Source organism: Eucyclogobius newberryi, unplaced genomic scaffold, assembly GCF_026437365.1.
Source record: "Eucyclogobius newberryi isolate DKJ021-1_F unplaced genomic scaffold, fEucNew1.0.hap1 SCAF_2, whole genome shotgun sequence".
NCBI classification, from domain to species: domain Eukaryota; kingdom Metazoa; phylum Chordata; class Actinopteri; order Gobiiformes; family Gobiidae; genus Eucyclogobius; species Eucyclogobius newberryi.
Window position 1 is genome coordinate 38721653 of NW_027315834.1, and position 18716 is coordinate 38740368.

Sequence of the window (18716 nt, forward strand, 5' to 3'; positions counted from 1 at the left end):
ACCAGAAAAGAAACATACATACATCAGCCTTCATGCACAATCTTCTGCAGATTACACTTAGAATATGATTTATATATTGATAAATGTCTTGCTGTTTTAAAAATACCTCTGAGGTTTATCTGGAACAAAAATGCAACAATGTCACCATTTCCACTTCTAACTTAAAACTACAAATAGTTCCATCATAACACTATGTGCAACCCAGCACTAATAAACATTTGATCTATCCACTGTTTCCACTTTAGACTGTTTTGACTCTCCCTTTCCCGCCGTGCCCTCATTCTAAAAGGACATTCGTGTTAATGGAAAAGCACACATCAAACAGTCCTTCCAAAACTGCTTTCTCTATTCCTTTTATTATCCTTCTGCAGCAACGTCCTTCAATTTTGTCTGAAATGATCCCAAACCCTCTGCTCTGTCCATCACTCTCCTCCCAACGCTTCGATATGAAAACCACCACATGTATATTTACAAAGCCGCATCCATGCTGCTCTTATTAGAACTCTTTTAAAAGTCCAACTTCAGAGGGAAAACAGTTCTGTTGTTGCTTTTGGAGTTTCCAATTTTTAGAAAGTAACACGCAACAGCACCGCCATAATTACAAGGCACGACAAAGAACCAGGCTCGGTTTGGCAACCGAGTACTTGATCTGGTTTATGATTGAACAGAGGAGGGAAATATAAGCATATGGAGGAGATCTGGGCTTTTCGACATGGGCAGCCGAACTTCAGGAAAGATCGCAACTAAAACCCACAAAGCAATGCACTGGAAGTTGAGAAATAAGTATGTTTCCCTACTAAAAGTTGTTCCGAGTACTTTGATGTGGATACTGGATGTGGTTATGGCAGAAATCTTACTACCAGATGTACTTTTTTATTTCACACAAAGTTAAATCCCATGCCAGAAAGGCTTAGAACACAGGAAGTTACTTTTAAATGATTTATAAAAGATCTGTTAATCTTCTGCATATATTCCCAAACACCCAAACGTGCACAGGAAGGGGATAACAAGTGTGATGCATTTCTTTAAACTTCCAGAAAATGTTTACATCATTAGATCCAATATTGCATTGTTCAAATGATCAATAATGACGTTCAAAGCAAGTTAAGATTAGAAGAAGGTCTGGAATTCAAAGTCTCAGTTGTTATGTAGTCGATTTGAGGTTCAAATGGCTGCCCACAGAAGTAACTTTGCATAACAAATTTGATCTAGCGTGGTTTTTGAATGAATAATTAAGTCAGATGTGTGTATGAAACATAGTGGGAGCTTCAGATCTATACATCATATTAACTATTCAACTTAAAAGGCGTAATGGACGATTTTTCGCCGATTTGAGAACTCAGGCGGAAGTGCGCATGCCACTCCCTCCGAGCGTGACGGATCGCATCGCATCTCTCGTCTCCCATAGATTTCCGTCTTCTTCTGAGTCAGTTCGAACAGTCTTTCTCTGTCTTATAACTAATTGAGGGAGTTTCCAATTTTTAGAAAGTGACCTTATGATAGGTCAATGCGCTTAGACACAGGGAAACGTGCTGCTCATGGGGACGAGCCGCACGAGGCTGCAGGTGAGCAGTAGGTGCATCCTATGATTGATACGTGGCAGGACTAATCGGCCGTCCACGCCACGAGGAAATAAGACTCAGATTTGGGCCAAAAAATCTTCCATTAGGCCTTAGTTATTTTATTACTTGGTTTACGGAGCCGCCGCACTTAGATTATTGCAATATAAATACAATTAATTATTATATTTTTTTTTATAAAGTACCGCTGTCAATGCAAAATAGCGTTAAATGAAATATAAAAAGGGGTATTACGGTAAGTCAAAAGATTTTTTTCGTCAAACTCCTGCGTGAGTCTGGGACGGACCCTGCGCCCCCGGGAGCGAATATTTTTTTCGTACTTAAGTTGAAGGCGAGCAGCTTCTGGGTGGGAGTTGACTTAAAATCTGGTCTCCTCCCACCCAGAATAGATCCGTGTTCGCAGCTCCCAGGAGATCGCAGCGCCACAGAACCTGAACTAACGCGTGACTGAACTAAATAGAGAATGACAATGGACATGCTAGCAAGTGTTTGACCATAAAATAAATAACCCTAACCCCTAAACCTAAGCCCTAAACCTAACCCTAAACCTGAACCTAACCCTAACCCCTAACCCAAACCCCTAAACCTAACCCCTAAACCTAACCCCTAACCCTAAACCTGAACCTAACCCCTAAACCTAACCCCTAACCCCTAACCCTAACCCCTAAACCTAACCCCTAACCCCTAACCCCTAAACCCTAACCCCTAAACCTAACCCTAAACCTGAATCTAAACCTAACTCTAACCCCTAAACCTAACCCCTAACCCTAACCCCTAACCTAAACCTAACCCCTAACCCTAACCCCTAACCTAAACCTAACCCCTAAACCTAACCCCTAACCCCTAACCCTGACCCCTAAACCTAACCCCTAACCCTTACCCTAACCCCTAAACCTAACCTCTAACCTCTAATCCTAAGTTTTTGTAGTAGTTAGGAGATGAAGGGGGGAAAAAATGTAACTATAAATTACAGGTAGGAGCGGGAGTCGAACTCGGGATCTCAAGGGTCTCAGACCGTGTCTGTAACCACTGGGCCAACAAAGCTAAAATTTCCCTCCGCGAGACGATAAATTGGCTCACATGTGATCTGGGCCGCCAATGGGAGTAGACCAGATTTTAGGTCAATGCCCACCTAGAAGCTGCTCGCCTTCTGTTTGGCTGAGAAATCTGCACTGTTCCGAAGTTAAGTACGAAAAAAATATTCGCGCCCCAGGAGAGCACGAGAAGACGCGCGCGCCCGTTTCCTTGTCTGCTAGGCGCAGCGCAAACTAATTTATATATCGCAAATACACATTTTTAAACCCGTTTACCACATTTTCTCCAGCGCGTTTTGCCGTGACTGAGGCTGCACACTTAGAAGCGTCTGCTTTACTGATGCAAAACACGCTAAATCTACGAATTACTCTTATGTGCAGCTACACTCACCACTTTCCTTTTTCCAACAGACAAGCAGCTAATGTAGTACGACACCTTCTTATTGTCAGATAACAATCATTTGCTATACAACTTGTTAAGCTTTGTCTGTAGCTAGACTTTAGTGTGACTAACAAACCTCGCCGACAAACTCTTAATTCGCAAACATATGGAGTAAGTGTGTTGCCAAAGAGCATTAAGATAACATTCAGAGTGGACCATAAAGCATCAGGTTTATGGCAAAGTTTGAAGTAAATAAATTCCAGAAGCTCCAGCATAGTGGTTCTCAAACTTTTCACGCCAAGTACCTCCTAAGAAAATATTTTACCTTCCGAGTACCAGCAGATCTAAGCCAGGTGTCAATAAGGTGTTATTCTGGGTCAAAATTAGGTCTAAAACAGGTCTGAAATAGGACCACACATTTGCTATTTAGTTCTACATGGGGATAACCCAAAGAAGGACGGAAATGTTCATTGATTTTACTCTAAATTCAGCAAATATTGAAACTACAGAAGATTCCGCGTACCATATGAAGAAGCTCACGTAGCACAGTTGGAGAACCGCTGCTCTCGCACGCACTGAGCCTGGGGGTTGTGCGACAAAAGTTAATATTTCCAATAACAATATTTGGATGATATTATGCCAATCAAACAGAAAAGTGTTAAAAAATGTCTTTGAATGTAGTAGTTTAAGTTTAATTCTCAGATAAATGCGAAAAGTCTGTCAAATGAATCACAAAAGAGCAGAAATATCACCTTTATTTAAACATATTTTTACTATAAATAATGTACACGATATACAGACAAATTGTGTCAAATCTATATAATTTCCCCTGTCAAACACACACTAAATATCTATTGTCCATTGAAAGAATCAGTGAACCCCTCGAGCCAAACACACCATCTCAAGTGAGCTTTTTCACTTGTCAAACTTTGCAAACTGGACGCCTGCGTGTTTTCAGCGCCTGAGCTCTAACACGACGACAACTCGCAGCTGCCACACACTCTCCCCGCCTCGACCTCCCTGCTCCGGTGTCGGGCAATGAGCTTTCACAACTCATGAAACTCTTGTTGAATTGCTCGCAACACAGACATCGAAATAAGCTCCTCGCCGGTGCCAAGCTGACAACCACACCGGAAACTAGAAAGTCTCCCCGGAACTTGAACACTTGCCACGGCCGAGGTGACGAGAAGACAATCTCTGCTTTCTGTGCAGCTAAACATAAGACAGAGCACTGTCAATCTGCCCAACATAAAAGCCTCTACAGTTTGCAAGCATTTTTCTTATGACATTGTTCCTGAAATAATCTTCTTGCCCTGGATATGAGTCCCGGGATGCGTATGTACAGACAGCAGGTCATAGCGTTTGATGGAAGTGGGACAGCGGTGCTAAAAGTGGCCTATAATGATGGCGGGCTGCGAGCGTGATAACAGATACACATTCACGGGAGCACGCAAAGTGATTTGTGATGTGGTTCATCATTCTTTCTACGCATACAAATGCCCGTAACCTCCAAGACTCGGCTCATTCGTCAATAGCCTTGGTGTGTGGAATCTAAAAAAGGAAACATTCACGTTGGCTCCTGGTTAAACCTGTGGGATTCTCAAAGGGTGCTAACTATGCACTCCGCTCAGATGTTGGGAGCGTGGAGTTGAAAAGGCGCGACTGATCTTTCTCAGCAAATTAAGCCTCATTTCTATTTCGGGTGAGACACAATTTCACAAGACAAGACACGATATTAGGTATAGGATGAGATAAAATGCGATTTTGACATAATTTTAGAATAAATTAATTGTGCAATTCAGTTCACAGCTTTGGCTTCACCTTTTTTAATACATTTTATTCAATGTTTGAGTGCCTTTATTCAATATTTTAGTGCCACAGCAGTGCTTTTTGGAACAACACCTTCTCAAGAGATCTAACTCAGCAAAGTGAACTTGTTTTTCCCCTCGCAAATGCAAAAATATGGGAAAATCATTTATCTTGTGATATCTTGTGGCACAAGATCTTGTCTCATTGCTATTTTCTACAGAAAAGTACAGTATGAGGCAAAATGGAAAGTATTGTTGTAATGAATGAAGACAGCAACTTTTGTAACGTACAAGAAAATCATTCTACAACTTTTTCAGCTATTATAAACTTTTTAGAAGCTTTTCTGGTTTGATTTAAATAATAAAAAATAAAAAAAATTGAATAACAATACCGGTACTCCAATGGATACAGAAAGGGGATGTTCACTGTCACACCTCTATTAATAGTAATGGACTACGACAAAATACTACATTAATTTACCAAGAAAGACAGCATTTCTATCCTCGTTTCAATCATAGCTACATTTGCTCCATCAATCACTTCTCAGTTCAATTCATTTCAATTTATTTTTGTAACGCCCGAAATCACAACAGCGGTTGCCTCGATTAAACAATGTTCATAGGAAATGATCAAATGTCCCAACATCCCCTATCCAACGTCTTTAGACTGTCCTTCTCGGTAAGGAAAAACTACCAAACCTCTTTGGGAAAAAGCAGAAAGAAGAGCACAGGTCCACGATGAAGGAGAGATCCGACTGTCACAGACGGACGTGCTTCAATTTGCAGATATTCTGTGGAGCCGGAACCACTCAAGAGGAGAACCAGGTCTTCGAGGCAAATGAAGAGCTGTTCGGCAGATGAAGAGCTTCTACTTCTTCTTCTTCTCCTCAAACCCTTTTGCAATCACATAATTTGCCTTTTGTCATCTTGACTTTTCAGAGACATGCTTGGCCTCATTCAAACCCACAGCAGCAGAGCCATCAGCCACCTCAGCGTCTCCATCTTTTCTTCTTCCACAAGATAAAATGTAGTTTAATATAGGCAGGATATGTAGTTTAATATAGGCATACAGTATATACTGGGTGAGTTTATAATACAGACTAACATGTCTAAATAAACACTGAACTTTGCCAAAATGAGGGTGTTGTTATGAGTAGGTTAATTATTCACACTTGTATAATGGTGGAATAATACCACTTGGACTAAATGAGCTCAAACTGCAGGGGTCCCGTTAAAAGCCTGTCTTAATCATGGCACTGAATGCTCATAACTGCATGTGTTTGTTTAGTACGGTTAATGGGCCATTTTATTACCTCACAATGGAATGCATCAACAATAGAAATTAGTAGTTAAATACTATGCATTCAAGTTATCCGTATAAAAGTGGCTTCACTGGAGCCATGCCGCATTCTGAGTAAAATACTAAACAATTGTCAGACTAAAGCAGTGGGTGTGGGGTGAATCTTTGTACAATGCAAAATGAAAAAAATATTTTTTTCTGATGACTTCAGAAAAAAGGAACACCTCGACGAGAGTAGATCAATATGTCAATGTGTGTTGTTACATTTATACATGTGATGTTCCCACAGTGGCTCAAATGAAATGAAAAATGAAAATATAAAAACAGTGTCTCAAATCAAATATAAATGATGTTCCTACAAACATGTGTGTGTACCAACTCACACTGGCAAACAGACAGTTGTGTCGATGTAACAGAAATGAAGTCATAAAGCTCATCGTTTAACCACACGGCCTTCTAAAGATGATCATTTCTACGTTGGTACAGGTTTTGCTGTGTTCTATACATCATCCTGGTGACGCCAACTGGCTGTTAGTGATATACAATAATAAATAAATACATCATTGTTCAAATAAGATGTGCATACCATAGTGTTTATCTGGTTCTCATATGTTTGTGGTATATGACTTAGTCCATATGGTAAATATTCATCATACTTTTACACCCATCAAGGTGCAGTTAGAAAGAAGAAAAAATGTAAATAAAAGTTGAAAATTACAGGAAAAAAGTGCTGAAATCTAAAACAGAATCTCTCTGCCTATGCCGTCAATAAACAACAAAAAATTAGGGACAATTTACACGCAACTGACACCATTTTCTGACAGTTTAAACAATAATTTAACAAAACATGATGATGTATTAATTGTAAAATCATAACTACCTTTTTTACAATATGGTTGCTAGGTAACAGTTGTCTAGTTGCTAGCAGATGTCACATCTGCTGCTCATGTCCAAGCAGGAAGTAATATTATAAACCAAAATTGTCCAATTGGGGAAAAATACCGTAGTCAAAATGTTTAGTAAAATCTTCAATATAATCATGTTCACTATGTTTTGATGAAATGTGAAGTCTAAAGTCTCATTTCAGTCAGATGCACTCCTAAAACTAGCATTTTCTTAAACAATCAACAACTGATGATTATGACTTTGATTTGATATACATTTTTAATTGTAAGAAATCAGGTCAAACTTAGCTAATAAATTATGCAACGTGTCCACACTTATTGAGTCTTAAACACAAAGTTACACAGAGACGACACCTATTGACAACTTCACTGTATTTAGCACCTCAATCCAAAATCTTGACGGCTAATTACAGGCCAAAATAACACATTGCAAAGAACAAAAGACTTGGCAGCTTGTGTGGGCAGAGGGAAAAACACAGTCAAAGCTTGTAAGGGTGGTGTCGATTATTGTGGCTTAATTTGACAATTCAGCTGCAAATTATACAAACTTCCATCGCTATAACACCCAGTCGTTCTGTCTATTGTCTTAATCGCCTCCTCTAATTTCCTGATTATGCCCCACAGCCACTGATACTGTTACATTAGCGACATCTATATTATCTGACCCACTGACCCAGTTAATTACCAGGAAATGCTTAACTAACTACAGCAATCATGTCGCCAGCGATGATTATTAACAGTTTACTTTCACACAATGCAAAAAATAACACTATCTCCAATTCTTTTAGGTTGTTAGCTGACAATTTTGAAGTGCAGTGGCGGTGGGGCGGTGTAATTGAAGCCAGAAGGTGCAGTTGTTGTTGTTTTTTAAAAAGTGAGCTTGGTGTGGTTTTTCTATAAAGAGTGTTAAGGTTTGACCTGTACATGCTGGAAGGAAGTCGCTCATTGTGAATGCTGACTGGGTGGCAGAGCATTGTCATTTTCCCTCAAGTCGCCGTGGCTCGTGCTGGTAAAGTCGGTCATTGTCTTCTTGCCAGTGGGTGTTGTGTCCAATCGGCAAGACACTTCATCCCCTTTTTCAGTATGCGTGAGTCTTACTTCAATTTTCTATTCTATTTATTTGTGTAGCGCCTGAAATCACAAAAGAAGTTGCCTGGGTGGGCCTCCCAGAATGGCTGATTAAACAAAGAGAAAGTCAGAGAACAAAGAGAAAGTCCAATGAAGCAGTAATTAGCAGATTAACAACAGTCAAAGGAATTAAGCAAATTAATAACTTTCCCAGAGCGTCCCCTGAAAACCTCGCGGATAAGGTGGCAAAAATGTAAAATGAATTATGCAGGGACATTGTAATGAACAGTGAAAAGTGGCCAATGCGTAAATTATTTTTTTATTTGTATTATTTTTTTGTTCAAGAGAAAAGTTTGCAAATCACAAAATGTCTGGCTTGATTTTTCATCAAATGAGAACACACTGGACTTCTAATAAGAATAAATCATCCCCAAAACTCTGATGAAACAATCTGCTCAAGGCACAAGTCAAATATTCCACCTGAAGAGCAACAAGACAAGAGTAGAAAAGTACTGCTTTTGTCTTAAAGTGTCCATATAACACACTTTTGGGGACAAGAGTTTTGAACAATGTAAGCAAAACGGCAAGAATTAGACTGAAGTGGGGTCAACTTTTCAAAGAATTACAATTATGTTTCTTTCACCTCACTACTATTTGGACAAAATATTCTCCCATCTGTGAAACTACTCAACAAAGATAAATACACTGCTGCTTTTGTAGTATTTATAGTGTAAATAGAACTAATATTCTTTACAATAGCTATTTTGTTTGTTGACCAGACTATTAACAACTAAAAAACACATATCACAGATCACCACTAACATACGGATTATCTTGCACTGCTGAATTTACAGAACTAGCATCAATCTTGCCATGTTTGGTTCAAGTAACTTCAAAAGTACAGCAAAAGGTCAAAAATACTAACCAACATTTGCATTTTTTGTTGACCTGTGACAATCTTTACTCTTATCGATCTTCGCATGACTAAGAAACACATTTTCGTCACTGTGAGAGCACAAAACCCTGACACTTCTGATCTTTCTTCATTCTAATGTGGCTTTACACATAAAAACAAGAGCGGCTGATAACATGTCCTTAGTATGATCACAAGCCTGAAAGGTGACATTGGCATTCTCTCGCCATTAACGCAAATCAATGCATCAAATCCTTCAACCGCTTGCCCGTCCGCTCTCTCAACAAATGGCATGCTCTGTTCAGCTGAATGGTTCCTCGGGGAGACGTTGAAGGTCTAAATCAGGGCGTAAATGCTCCTCGTGAGGGCTATATAGTGATGAGCACAAACATAAGCGCGGATATTACGTTTTATTTGACTCACTTCCCCCCGAGTGCTGAAAGCGCAAATGGCTACTACGCAGTAATATATCAATTGTGCGAGCGGCGGAGCTGTGAAATGAATACCTGCGATGTACGGCTTACTTACTTAAAGACCCAGTGTGTGGCTGTTACAGAGACAAGCACCGCACATTGCATCAGGCTGAAAATGTGGGTTAAAGTGATGGAGCGGTCCGCCTGCCGCGCTGTAATGCGAGCAGATTTAGATCAAGGGATTGCTTTTCCGGGGAGATTGTTGTTCTTCAAGTCATCAGAGAATAGGGATCAAATGCAGAGACGCACAAGCGAAGAGACAGAGACGGCCACGCGAACATGACAAGACATTTAACAACTGACAAGTGCCGCGGCGTCGAGACTGACATTCCAATAGACGTGAAGATAAAAACTAAGCCAAGACCGAAATGGATTTTGGGGGACCGATACGAGGCTGATGTATAAGGAAGTCGGAGGCGATCATAGCTGATATAACTGCTGATGTATTAAGTAATGGAAAATAAATTGTTTTTAGTGAGCTGATTGTCATGACGGAGTGTAATGGCCAGTCCATTTATTTATTATGAGATTAAAGTCAAAGCCAGAAAAGAACGTGTACTTTTACGAGAACAAACTCGTAGTTAAAATAAATACGTCATTTTCCACATATAAAGTCAACATTTAAACATTTACACGTTTAGGGAGCGACGACGAGGTTGGCGACAAGGCCAGGACGCAAAAGAAAACGTGTGCGCTGATTAGAAGACGGATCGCCACTGCAGTTTGCATCATTCGTGTTACGCATCATTCACAAACTGTTGGATTAGCCCTCTATCTTCTCCATGGCGTAGCCGTAGTGCCCTTTGGAAAAGCGATGTCGAGCTCAGCACTATTTTCTAGCTTTGACTGTATGAATTTATTTTCATAGTGCCTGCATATTATGTTTTTGGAATGGCTCTTAAACTTCATATAAAGTGTGTCAGGCTTTATTCATTTTAAATTGGCTTTATTAAAGTCACATTAACTGCTATTCTGCCTAAAGGCTGAAAGTTTGTTCGCACAACATTCTTTTTGCCAGATTTCAACTATTGAAGTGAATTTATGAGCAGTAATTAATATGCGTACATTCTGACCTCTAACCCCTCTTTTCACGAATCCTTCAATGTCAATGTGGGTCCAGTAAACAAATCACTTTACAGTAGCCAATGAGAGTGAAGGAAAGAAACATCTAAATGGACACATTTGTTACACTCCTAAGACAGGCGACCTCGGATCCAAACTCTTCACAAATGTATTTTAATCCTGACTTTAAAGGACTATAATCCAACCTGTTGTTGTTGACCACAGCAGTAGCAGCGTGTGAGCTGATGTTAGCTGACTACAGTCTTCTCTCTTCTCCACTGACACTTTGATAACAAATAAGTAATCCAAAATAATCCTATGTTGTCACTGATGTGATCTGTGCTGAAGTTCACTTTTATTCTTGAGTTTGTAGCTGAATGGTCAGAGAGCACACAAACAGCAGTGTCACTCTGGAGCTGCTTCCAGCTGCACTACGACATCACAGACACACAAACAAACTACAGCACACAAACACGGAGCTGCACTTAATATTGGGGCATTATTCTGTCAGTAAATTGGATATTCTAGAGAGTCTACGCTTCAAAACGAAGTACAACATGCCCACGTGGAATATCAGCCAGACTTTGTATAGCTGCCAATATTTCATTTGGTTAATATTTTTTGCCCCCGAGACATGGTCCAATCTTGTAATCTTGTAATTCCCAAGACATAGACAAAAATAAAGACAAAAAGACACTGAACAGTGTCCAGGAATATACCTGTTATTAAGCTTTTGAATAAAGTCTGTACATAAATACATTCTTCATCCGTACAGTGAATGATGTATAATTATAGAAATTAACTCAATTGACCCAATGAAAGTAACAGGATATTTTGGGAGATATGGCAATATAGCAAAAACATTACTATCGCTATTTTCTTCACGATCACAATTTATTTACACTTTGTTTACTTCTTAAAGCAATTGAAAAATACAAAGTGATGTGCTTCTTTGAGAGTTCACAGTCCACTGTGATTGGTTAAATCCACCTGTTACTCAGAGTCTGACCAATCGAGAGAGTACGTGGGAAAAAGTGTTTGTGTTTGAGCAGAGAACGGCATTAAACTGAGAAAAGGATCACACTATGACAAAAACAGGAATGAGATCACATTTCCATTTGTATCCCCATTTGGATACATGTGAAATGCAAAGTATTCCCTCATCTCTGGGATTTAAGGCTGTTCAATTCACACTATTTTCATAGATCAACTTGGGTCTTTTTAATCAAGAGGTCCACAGGCAATCGTCTGTCAGTAAAAACATTTGGACCGGAGTTCTGTCTTAGGAGGAAGACAATTAAGTATGTTTTCTGTAAATTGTATGGCAATGATTTAATGTTAGTATTGGTTATGATTTAAAATGGATATCGAAAGGCATTTAATCATAATAAAAATAATACAAATAATGGTGATAATAATAATAAGCCCTGGGACTATTGCCTTGGCAGCGTCCTTCTCATCAGCACAAATCGATGCTATCACTACACAGTTCTTGCCAACACATTCATTCAGTGCTCTTTACACCACCAAACACTAGTATATGTCAGAAAAGATAAATATGTCTCTATCGAATCCGCCATATCTTCTTTATGGTCTTGTACTGGAACACAATCACATCCTCGGCAACACAACATCAGTCACTAACCAACATGTCATTACCGGGCTTGTCTACACTCATAAACAAACACTCATACGCTTCTGTTGTCTAAATGAATTGTCTTCGCCCTCCAAGATCAGACAATATTTTCATGTCGTGCAAAGGCTTCATCTAAATTGGACAGATTTTTTTCCCCCTCATTATCGAAACGCTAAACCCAAGCTACTCTTCATTTTACAGGCCTTTTTGAACGCCGTTTGACATTTTATTTTAGATCCTTTCTCCAATCAAGATGTAACGGCACAGGCTGGCATATTACCCACACGGACCGTTTTTCAGGCCAGATACAGGCCACTGCAGAGACTGTAGACGTCTCTTCATCGTGATAAGCTTTTGCTTCCGTCACTGATGTCACTCCATTGTGCCACATTGATAAAAGTGTGTTTGAGCTATTCTTGTTTTAGGTACAAAATAATTAAAAAAAAAATGCTGTCAGGTATCTAGGGGAATCTGGTGAGAAGAATTACCGGATTTTACGGACTGTACGTCGCACCTTTTTTCATAGTTTTGGCCGGGGTGCGACTTGTATTTATACCTATATACTTATATGTGGTATTATTTGTTATTTTTACACTTGCAACCGCATTTCATACTCCAGTGCAACTTAAATATGTTTTTTTATTCTCTATTATGCATTTTTTGGCTGGTGCGACTTATACTCCAGTGCGACTTATACTCCGGAAAATGCTATGCTGCTGTTTAAATCTTGAAAACGGGGCTAACTTGTATAAATAAAGGATAAATGAATAAAAAATGACGTGAACTATGATCAAATTAGTCGACTTCGGTCCAGATGCCGTCGAGTCTGGGCCTGATCGTCTGGACACAGATCGTTGGACTTGGTCCCAGCGGTGCAGCCTTTGCCCACGCTCCAGTCACGCCACTCACAGGGCGACTCGCAGCTTATGAGATCAGTCGTGATGTCTTTTATTATCTGAGGAAATAAGCTGTGCACAGACAGATAAGAGAGTTTTCTTTGCGACACGGACGTTTTCCACTCATTTTGAGCGATGAGAGAAGTGAGGGGAAGCAGCGTCCGTCGAAGTGGCTCATATTCAGACCACAATGTGTATGTTTGAGGGTAGTATGTGCGGCTGTTTGCATAAAGGTGGATGGAGTACAGTATATCGGCCTATCAAGTAGAGACAAACGAGGTAAAGGGTCCAATCTGGATCGACTTAAAACGACTCCATCCACAGAGTCCAGTGTCTTATTTCTAAATCAGAATAAAAGCAGAATTCACAAAGCACAGCACATGACGATTTTATCACTCAAATCAAGTAAATAATCCCAATCCTACATAATCATTGTGTATAAAACATAATAATTTGGGATATTTTGAATCATAGGATATTTTGTCAAACTGCACCTCTGTGAAATCGGAGATCGCTGACATACAGTGACTTTAAAATTAAATCAAAACATGTGGTGGTCTAAGCATTAGTCCAGGTAATGTGGGTAGATTGTAACAAATGGCTAAACATCTCAACAGATGGAAAATCTTAAGACACGCTACACTGAAGGAGAAACATGCTGCCGTTTCTCAGATTAGGAAAAGCACATCTGGATTATCAAAAAGAGTTGTCACACAGATGTCAGAAGATTCTATTACCTAATATTACACTTTGAGGTGAGTCTGAACTTTCCAGGATTTTTCCAAATAAAATGGTGAAACATTACACGCTCCTCCACGGCTCCACAGAGATCACTTCAGTGCTGTGAACTTGGGGAGCTGCACTCTCAACTTGAAGCTTTTAAGTCTTTGTGGTCTGTGGTCGCAAACTGTTCCGACGATCTGGCTTTTTAACCTTAAAGTGTATTAAAGTAAGTATCTTTGCAGGCCATTTTTACAACATAATATAAAGATGAAATCCTTTTTTTTCTTTTGTGCCGACTTCATAGTTCGTACTTGCCATTTCAATTAAGATGAAGCTGCATTTGTCACCGAAGCGGAAGTATAAAAACAGACCTTTAAATCTTATAATCGTGCCTGACATTTTAATGCTCAGTGTCCATAGGAAACCAGCACACGTAAATGTCAATTTGACATTTAGCCAGTGAAAATGTTTCCTTAGCAGAGAGCGATTGTAAAAGGTGGATGTAATATCTTTATTCATTGATGCATTCCCACCATTACAGGCGACAGGAGGACTGCAGGAGGACGCACTCAGAAGACATCTGAGTAAAATACACGCCAAATTGTGCATGTTTCGAATTTGCTTTTGAATATCTGTAAATTACCACAGATCTTCTCTCATTGACAATGTTTAACTACCGTATTTTCCGGACTATAAGTCGCACCGGCCAAAAAATGCATAATAGAGAAGGAAAAAACATGTATAAGTCGCACTGGAGTATGAAATGCGGTTGTAAATGTGAAAATAACGAATGATATCACATATAAGTCGCCGGAGTATAGGTATAAGTATAAATATAAGTATAAGTCGCTCCCCGGCCAAAACTATGAAAAAAGGTGCGACTTATAGTTCTGAAAATAGTCCTTTCCAATAACCCACAAGTAACTAACAAACAGCAGCCACTCCAGACGCAAGAGATAAAAAAACATACATTTTTCACCTACATTTTTCAATAATAACCGACAAATCCAATAACCTGGTCAAAAGACATTGTCCAACATGACTCAGTTTCCACTACAGACAGCAGCCCTTAACGCCCGAGCCCGTGAGGTCGTTTGATTCGTCCGATGTCCACGCTGACCTTATAAAAATGCAGGTGCTGGAGATTATGTGGAGCCACTGGAGCTGTCATCCGTCCCGGCACTTCACGCGCTCTCTCACTCCACCATTAGCCAAGTTAAAAATAAAGCCCTTTAAAAGGCAGTAAAAGTGTCCGGCACAGTATGTCATGTGTCACCAACCCAAAATAAGAGCTTCAATCAGGGCAGAGCAACTAGATTTTCAAACTCCTTTGTTCTTTTGGTGTAGAACTTTCCAAATGTGTCTTTCAATTGGTAAATGCTTGTAAAGATGCACTGCTATTGCGTCTGAATGTCCACACTCTTCCCACCGATCAGTATTCAGGGGTCGCACCGGGTTTAGTGTCCAAATGTACGGCAGGTGAAAAAGCGGTGCGCTCAAAATGTCCCACAATGCATTGCGAGAGAGGGAAAAACAACGACGACAACAGGCGACTGAATGAAAACAGATAGAAGAGCGGTTTAACGCACTGTTGAGCCATGATCGTGAACAAAACGCTCGTAAATGAACTATGAAGCTGCGAGCGTTGGCCACTTACCTTAGCTTGAGCTGTAAAATGATCACCATCAACGACAAACGGCTGAACAATCCAGTTTGTGCGTCGTTTAACGTGAGATCCAAGTCAAATCAAACTTGCACGGTGATTATTAGTCCATAAATATGTGGCGGACAGATTTGAGCAATATTTATGACAGAAATCCATTTGTATTGACGTTTTGTTACTATATGATGCTTGCTTTGTTGCAGCAACTTGTCAATCTTTGCATTTAAGCTTTCTTTTTTTAAACAAATGCCAAGAAAGAAAGAAACCTGCTTGTGACCAAGGCGTTAGATTTGCAAAATGACCATTACAAGCGAAGCAAAAACATGTTCATGGAGACGCAAGAAAGTGGCATCGTCTCCACCCGAAAACGTACCTTGTGCACCTTTAAATGACATAAGGAAATTTTAAAAAACGCCATGCATTTTATTATTATTTGTGTCAACCAGATAGAGAACAGCTGGCTTCTGCTGAGCTCGGTTGTAATTTCAGCAGCGACAGTAACTGCAGCAAACGCCGTAGTGTAAAACAAATGTCTCAGTAGTAGAAATGATGTTGCTTCGTAAGGTGGTTTGAAATTGCAGTACGGAACGTCACAGCGGCATAGTAATAGTAGTAATAGTAGTAATAGTAGTAGTAGTAGTAGTAGCAGCGATTTTGCACCCCCGGAGAATACATTTACTTCAGTACCTATTGCACGGTGGCCATCGATTTAAAAGCTAAAGGGAAAAACCAAAAACAACCTCAAAGCGTCTTGACTTTCAGGTAATTTGACACCTGAGGAAGATGAGAGCGAAGTTTGGACGAGTAGTGAGTGGGAAAAAAAACAGTCGGACACTATTTTAACACAGGCTTTCAACACTTGAGACAATAATCGATAAATCACACGTTTCTGAGCTGTATAGTAGTGACATTTTTCTCCTGTGCGCTCGCTGGAAATCATGGATGAGTGCGAAAGCGGCCGGCCCGGCGTGTGCAGCCACGGCTCGCCTCTCCCGGTATAGACTTATCAAACTTAGAGATGATGATGCATGATGCGGGCCCCCCGGCAGCTTTACGGTCCGTGCGGGCTTCCGAAAGGCTGGCACATCACTCATGCACTACAGAGAAATGTTAATGTGCGGAGATTCAAGGGGGAAAGGCATTTCGGGTCAATTAGCGGGAGAGATAATGAGAATTTTGGCAGCGTCGGTGGCTAAAGGGTTTGTTTTGTTGCACACATGTCAGGCTGGGTGCCCGTGTCAGCAGAGTATTGGTTTCGTGAAAGCAGATAGAGCAAAATCAATCACAAAATAACGAACGCACTGGACGAAACGGTGCCAGTTGTTCAACAGTTGGAAATTGAGAAAGACGAGGCGAGATGATTTTCATAACTTGATAAGAGATACTGCATTTTGATCCTTTTAAAACTAGCTGGTGAGTGGTTGACCAGAGCGGACATTATATGACATCATCTTGCAGACAAAAAGGATCTATAACTATAACCATTAACCTCAGCAGTCAAGTCAAAATGTTCCCCAGAATGAGTAATGTCTTACTAAATCGTACCCTGTAATAATGTCTAATCTAAACAGTTTAATGTGTGTGTCTGAAGCAAATTCTGATATTATTGCTTTTTTTATTCATTTCATTTTATCTCCATTACTTATCCATTGTGAGCCCCAATAACTAAGAACATTATGATATGCATTATGCAACACCGAAGCCCATTTCAGGGTGTAAAACAACATTCCATGAGTGGCAATACTCCATCACTCAACTGAGAACTACAAGACAACCTCTTCATCTCAAACATGACTTCATAGACTAGAACCTGTTTATTTGAATGCATCCCCAGAGCTCTTAAAAGAAAAACATCCAATTCCCTGAACCTTGCACTGTTCACAGCTCTCATCACATCCACAACACACTGAAAAGCTGTGGAAGAGGTCGATATGACACCGAGGCAAGTCCCTGTACGTACATCTGTGTATCCATCAGCAAGAGGAACACATGGATTGATTTTGTATGTATTTGTTGTGTGTGTATGTGTGTAATTCCTGCCACTGGAGATCCCGCTTCTCTCGTGCATGCATTTTAGTACTAACTATGCACGCGCTTCCACAGCTCCCGGGCTGCAGAGGAGAGTTAAAATTCAGTGCAAGTATAAGACAAGACAGCCGAATGCTTTCAGATGCCAAAAGGAGGAATCCCACGCACTCTGCTCTAAAGAGGTGCACCGTTAAAAGAAACGACGTTGCCAGGAAAACTTTAACCTTAAGGTGGTAAAGGTGCGACACTCACCACCCCCGTGTCCAGCTGCTCCGCGCTCTGAGAGGGAGCCGCTCCGCTCAGGGGCAAAACAAACCACAACACCGGCAACACGAGCAGCATCTCCGGGCACATATTCCTCAGACAAGTGTGTGGGGAAACTGCGGAACCCACGGCGCCCCCTATGTCAGACCGGCCCCCGCGGGAGTCACACAAATCAAGCCCCAAAGCAGCAGCATCCACGGGGTCAATGTGAGCCCTCCCGGGGAAGAACAGGAGATTAAAAAAGAAGTCTGCCTCACAGTGGAGCGCGGACGCGGAGAGCGGGGCCGGGGAGAGCGGATGAAGTTTGAAAAAAGTGCGTCTCGAAGTGGTGCGCGCAGCGGCACAGCGGCGCGGGGACGTGCGCGCAGTCAAGTTGCTGTCAGGTAAATCCACAGAGAAGAGGCTCCTCTCAGCGGCCGCTCCTCCAGTGAAGAGGCAGCGTGCGGCGCCGAACCAGCGCGAGACAAGGTCAAGGCGGACGCAACGAGCGCGCCGGAATCCGAGGACGGATTTCAGAATAAAAGATCAATGTTGGAGAATGAGGAAAAAAAATGTTGACTCAAGAGAGATCAACATATTGGTTTGTATTGGTTAGTATTTAGTAAGCTAAATGTATGTGAGAAAGAAAAAAAAATACATTTATACATACACGTATGTCTTCTCCTTGTATGAAATTATAGGTCATATGGTTAGGCTTAGTGTTTAATACGCATACATACTAAATTAAAAGTAAAGGTATTGAAGTACTCATTTAAACCTAATTCTGAATAAAAAGGTTTGTATAAAAAATATTTTATATAGACAACTTCTAAATCATTCCAGAATTTTTCAATCAGGCCTAATGTACTTTTCAATCCAGTTCAGAGATAACTCTCAAACGAAGAGTACTGATACCTTTTTTGTACTGTTTCATTTGGCATTCGTCTCTGCATCATTTGATCATTTGATGCATTGCACTCGATCTTCACAGCAACATCCACT

At 40.5% G+C, this 18716-nt stretch overlaps 1 protein-coding gene across 1 annotated transcript in view; it reads right to left on the reverse strand.

Annotated features, from left to right (window-relative positions):
• mmp17a (matrix metallopeptidase 17a) overlaps nt 1-17837 on the reverse strand; it is a 172693-nt gene extending 154856 nt beyond the window's left edge. The window contains exon 1 of the mRNA XM_072455258.1: nt 17724-17837. Coding sequence (XP_072311359.1) covers nt 17724-17825 — 102 coding nt within the window. The 5' untranslated portion in view covers nt 17826-17837. The remainder of the gene's footprint in view (nt 1-17723) is intronic.
• Nucleotides 17838-18716: the final 879 nt, after the last annotated feature.